This window comes from Amyelois transitella, chromosome 5, assembly GCF_032362555.1.
Source record: "Amyelois transitella isolate CPQ chromosome 5, ilAmyTran1.1, whole genome shotgun sequence".
Lineage (NCBI taxonomy): Eukaryota > Metazoa > Arthropoda > Insecta > Lepidoptera > Pyralidae > Amyelois > Amyelois transitella.
The window spans coordinates 11,937,748-11,943,747 of record NC_083508.1 but is presented as its reverse complement, the minus strand read 5'-3'; the positions used below and the strand labels follow the sequence as shown (position 1 = coordinate 11,943,747).

Here is a 6,000-nt window from a genome sequence, read left to right as displayed (position 1 = left end):
TACATGAAGAGAGTTTTGAATGTGGATGAAGCGAAGGAAGTAAACAGAGATCGTGGCAAGTGGAAGGATATAGTCTCTGCCTACCCCTCCGGTAAAAAGACGTGATATTATGTATGTATGAAGTAGCTGGCAAGCAATGTTTTTTTTTTCACTAACAGCAGCATGGCAGCAGTCAGGTGTCCAAAGTGGAATAAACTCAATTAATAAGTAAAATCTAAACAAAACTTTGGAGTCGAAAAACTTTATAGCTGGTATATCAAATTTTCCAGTCTATACCACCATTCCCATAGTCCTGATAAGACAAGATTTTGCTCCAATATAGGACTAGTGACACGACATCCAGGTGCCGTTGGGTAACTGAAATTAACTTTTAAATTGTGTTTGTACTTGCGCCGTGTGGTTCCCGGCACCAATACAAAAAAGAATAGGACCAATCCATCTCTTTCCCAAGGATGTCGTAAAAAGCGAGTCTCATGTTGGACTAGTGAGACACACGGCATATTGAAATACCAAAAAAGTTCCATTACCATTACGGGACCAATGGGATACACCGAAATTTTCTTTATTAGATTAAGATATCAGCAATCAACATACATACATACATATTGTTACGTCTCTGTCTACCCCGCAAGGGATATACCCTTGCGGGGTAGACAGAGCCAACAGCTTAATGATAGAATTGAGATTCAAATAGTGACAGGCTAACCCATCACCTAAAAAAGAATCACAAGTTTGTAAGCCTATCCCTTAGTCGCCTTTTACGACATCCATTGGAAATGGATGGAGTGGTGCTATTCTTTTTTGTATTGGTGCCGGGAACCACACGGCACAATGATGCATCACCACACGGCATTTTATGGTAAATACATAAATTACAAAATAATATTCTACTAATGTAAGTAGACAGCAGGAAAAGTAAAAACAGGAAAACATTGTTCACATTTAATTCCACCAAAAACATAGAGGTGATTAAAATTATTATTTTTTCACTTGACTCCTAGCACATTTTTTTTTGTCGTATGATGTGACCACATCTATTGCTTAATTATTTTACAAGATTATACTCACAAGAACAATTATTACAATTCGGTATAACCCCCAACTATATCAACAGATAATAAATAAGACCTGGGTGACCGAGCGGTACTCGGTGGACGTGAGAAAAATGAAATAATAAATATAACAATTACGGCGGTTTTTACAAATCAATTATTTTCCACTATTCTGAGGCTGTAAAGGCGACGGCAAAAGACAAGCAGCGGTTGGTGAATTGCTATCATCTAATATGAAAGATGTCGATTCCTTATGGTCAGGACTGAAAGGATCCCTTACTGGGGCTTGTGGCGCTTTGGCGGGCACAACTGGACTGAAAGGGTCAGGAGTTCGATGCACAACCTCGAACGGATCAGAAGTCGTGCTAGACTTGGCATCAACTAAGCTGAACTCGTCAAATTTCTCCAATATTGCGTTGAAAGTTTGAGGCCTTGGCGCGAAAGGGTCGAACGGTTTTTTCAGATCGTCCGGGCTGAAAGGATCTTTCGGTTCCTTGGGGAGGTCATCAGCTATGCTGTTATCGCCGCTGAGGTCAGACAAATCGATGTCGTAATTGATATTACTGAGTCCAGGCGCTAAATGGTCTGTTCCGAACTCATCTGGAGTCAATATTTCATCGATAGATCTAGAATCGAACGGAGTGTAACCCAGCGGCGATGGAGTAAGTAGTTCTAATGAGTTAGTCTGCTTCATGTCCCATGAGAGTTCGTGATGTGGTGTTTTCGGCGGAGAAGGTTTCTCGACGACTTCGAATCCTAATATATTCAATTTAGGTTCTATTTCGTCTGTGGTCTCCGCCTGTTCTGTCTTCTCTATAATGTTCTGTGGTTCCAAATTTGCGGCGGTTTGTACTGGTTGTATTTTTTGAATTTCGAATTCGTCGGTGGACTCTGATTGGTTATCTCGCGACTCATCGCGGGTCTCGACCAATGGCGACCCCAGGTCGATGAGCGGCATTGATGACAACTCTTTCAGTTTTCCGATGCGTGGCAGTTCCGTGCGGGGTTTTATCTTCAAAGGAGTTTTTTCGAGGACATGTTTTACTTTCTTCGCAATTTCCTCCTGTCAAAAGGAAATAAATATACATATATATTAATTAAACGATGCTTTGCATGCCTTTATGAGCAGTCAAAAAACTATCCAAAAAGGCTCGACTGGCTGTGCATAGGGGCGTGTTGGTCCCGACATTAATGTATGGGAAGAGATACATGAAGAGAGTTATGAATGTGGATGACGCGAAGGAAGTGTGCAGAGATCGTGACAAGTGGAAAGAGGTAGTCTCTACCTTCCCCTCCGGGAAAGAGGCGTGATTTCATGTATGTATGTATATATTAATTAAACGAAAATTTTGAGATATCACATTAAAAGAAGCCCAGGATAAGGCAAATTGTCTCATCTTTCTTCTTCTTCTCTATATCTCTCTCCCTTCATCCTATCTTCCCCTTAAAATGACAGAAAAGATTTAAGTCCCACATAACTAGCTGTCGTACTTCGTATTGTTAATATATAAGGTGGGCGGGGCGTGTTGTATGTATGTATGTCTTATGTTAGCGTTATTTATAAATCGATCTGTCTTATCTATCTCTGCCTGAAGCTTTATCTGGGTTTTTTTGGAGATACAAGTAACTCCTACTGCTCCTGAAGGTCTTATCTTTGTATATCTATTCTTGATTTTATCAAAATAGTACAATTGTTTGAGTTTAATTATTAGAAAACAAATAGTATTTATAAGTTTGTATGACATTATGGTAAGTATGTATGGAAATGCAGTACGTTCGTCTAGGCCTTTCCACTCCAACGGTCCCATTTACAAAAATGTTTTAATATAATGTATTGATTCAATTAGTCTTTAACTGTTGTCTCTGTCTACCCCGTAAGGGAAAAATATGTGATTATATGTATGTAAGTGTGTCTTCGTCAGAGGAAAACTTAAAAGAAAATCCACATGGCACCAATATATACTAGTATTATGAAGCTGAAGAGTTTGTTTGTTCAGGAACTAATGGTTCGAATTGATTATTTTTTTTTGCGTTGAATAGACCACTTATCGAGGAAGACTTTAGGCTATACCTATAACATCAAAATTATTCATCCTTGAGGGCTTCAATGATGCCAAAAATAACTATTCCACGCGTACGAAGTTGCGGGCACAGCTAGTAAATACATCTCAATCTCACCTCAAAGTATTTGGCGTCGCTCGCGAACCTCTCGCAGTTGGTTTGCACTTGTCTCGCTTTCTCCAAAAGCATCTCGGCGAATGCGCGCTGTTCCTCAGCCTCACGACTGGCACCGTACAGTGATAGGGCGGCCGCCTGAAATTCATCAAGACATAAGTTTACATACATACATACATACGGTCACGTCTATATCCCTTGCGGGGTAGACAGAGCCAACAGTCTTGAAAAGACTGAATGGCCACGTTCAGCTGTTTGGCTTAATGATAGAATTGAGATTCAAATAGTGACAGGTTGCTAGCCCATCGCCTTTAGGCCTTTTCTGTTTTTAGAAAAAAGAATCCCAAGTTTGTAAGCCTATCCCTTAGTCGCCTTTTACGACATCCATGGGAAAGAGATGGAGTGATCCTATTCTTTTTTGTATTGGTGCCGGGAACCACACAGTACATAAGTTTATATATGTATATATAAAAGGGACGTCGAATCTCCCTCTTCCGGCTTTGTCTACCCCGCAAGGGATGTAGACGTGACTATGCACGTCTACATCCCTCGCGGGGTAGACAGAGCGAACGGTCTTGAGGAGACTAATCGGCCACGTTCAGCTGTTTAGCTTTATGATAGAATTAAGATTGAAATAGTGACAGGTTGCCAGCCCATCGCCTACAAGAGGAATCACAAGTTTATAAGCATATTACTTATTTGTTGGCCTGACCTGTCAGTCTTTTCTAGACAGTTGGCTCTGTCTAATCCGCACGGGATATAGACGTGATTGTATGTATTACCCAAGAACTGCCGCCGATTGAGGCCGGCATCGCCATGTAACAGTCGAACTCTTTCTTGTCCATGTTGAGAGACTCGGCCGTCATGTTCTCTATGAACGACACCGCGCAGCACTGGAACAAGTGACGTAAATACTTATATATTAGGCAGTTGACAAATCTATATTAATATTATAAAGCTGAAGAGTTTCTTTGTTTGTTTGAACGCGCTAATCTCAGGAACTAGTGGTTCGAATTGAAAAAATCGTTTTGTATTGAATAGGCCATTTATCGAGGAAGGCTTTAGGCTGTATAGCATCACGCTGCAACTATTAGGAGTCAAGAAATAATGGAAAATGTGAAAAACAAAACGGGGGAATATTATTAATCCTTTAGGGTTTCCATGATGCCCAAAATAACTATTCCACGCGGACGAAGTCGCGGGCACAGCTAGTATTTAATGTTTTTCAATTTCCAATCTTTGGGTTCTTCCACCCAAAGGTTGACTCGAAGAGATTGCATTAGCGTTAAGTCCGCCTTTGTACCATCTCTGTCTGTTTTGTGCTGTTTTTATGTTTTACTCTTATGGTGCAATAAAGAGTTTTATCTATCTATCTATCTTCTTTTTTAGGCGAACATTAAGCCAAGTCATACATCGTGAACGTTGCACACGGACATCACGCCTTTATCCCTTGCGGGGTATACAGAGTCAACAGTCTCGAAGAACTGAAAGGCCACGTTCAGCTGTATGGCTTAATGAAAGAATTAAAATTCAAATAGTGATTAGCCCATCGCCTAAATAGACAATCCCAAGTTTATAAGTCTATCCCTTAGGCATCTTTTACGACATGCATGTGAAAGAGATGGAGTGATCCCATTCTTTTTTATACTTGTGCCGGGAACCACACGACACGTGAACATTGCATTTCAGTCATTTCACCTCGAAAGGTATAATGAAGTGATTACATGTAATACATATTATGTACTAAATCCGATACTGGCAAAAATAAGTATATGAAATATATAAATATATACGGGACAAATTACACAGATTGAGTTAGCCTCGAAGTAAGTTCGAGACTTGTGTTACGAGATACTAACTCAAAGATACTATATTTAGTAATGAAAACTTATATAAATAAACATCCAAGACCCAGGCCAATCAGAGAAAGTTCGTTTCTCATCATGCCCTGGCCGGAATTCCAACCCGGGACCTCCGGTGACACAGACAAGCGCACTACCGCTGCGCCACAGAGGCCGACGTTGTAAAATGTAACTAATACTTACCAGGTTTGTGAAGTAGTAACCCCCCTCGCCAGTCATCAGCCTCTGCGCGTTACAAAACCTGGTCACGAAGTTTATGTTGCTCACGAGCCGCGGTGGATTCGCTTTCAGCACCTTGATAAATCAATCAGTCATACATACATATGGTCACGTCTATATCCCTTGCGGGGTAGACAGAGCCAACAGTCTTGAAAAGACTGAATGGCCACGTTCAGCTATTTGGCTTATCTCAATGATAGAATTGAAATTCAGATAGTGGCAGGTTGCTAGCCCATATCGCCTAAAAAAGAATCCCAAGTTTGTAAGCCTATCCCTTACTCGCCTTTTACGACATCCATGGGGAAGAGATGGAGTGGTCCTATTATTTTTGTATTGGTGCCGGGAACCACACGGCATCAATCAGTCAATCAATCATATTAAGCGTTATGACTATTGATAACCCAGTTACCGTAAAATTTTCTTACTGCTGTCTTTAGTCCCGGTTGCATCCTCACCTCCCTGGAGAGGAGCCCGGGGTATGCCTTTGACCATGTATCAAGTCAGGTTTTTAGACGAAGCGACTCCCATCTGACATCCGCAACCCTTGCAGGTGAACCCAACCCGTATCGGATCCATGGTTACACATCCAGTTGCCTAAATGTGCAGGTTTCCTCAAGATGTTTTCCCTTACCGCAAGAGCATCGGTTAGTATTCAAACTAATGTACATAACTTTGAAATAGTCATTGGTACA

At 41.0% G+C, this 6,000-nt stretch overlaps 1 protein-coding gene across 2 annotated transcripts in view; it reads right to left on the bottom strand.

The window, feature by feature from the left end:
• Positions 1–928: 928 nt before the first annotated feature.
• Positions 929–6,000, bottom strand: part of LOC106142279 (rab5 GDP/GTP exchange factor) — a 36,928-nt gene continuing 31,856 nt past the window's right edge. For both annotated transcript variants that reach the window (XM_013343990.2, XM_013343989.2), the window contains 4 exons: positions 5,273–5,383; positions 4,010–4,120; positions 3,231–3,365; positions 929–2,115 (listed from right to left, as the gene is read on the bottom strand). In XM_013343990.2, the coding sequence (XP_013199444.1) occupies positions 1,210–2,115; positions 3,231–3,365; positions 4,010–4,120; positions 5,273–5,383 (1,263 nt within the window). In that variant the 3' untranslated portion in view covers positions 929–1,209. The remainder of the gene's footprint in view (positions 2,116–3,230; positions 3,366–4,009; positions 4,121–5,272; positions 5,384–6,000) is intronic.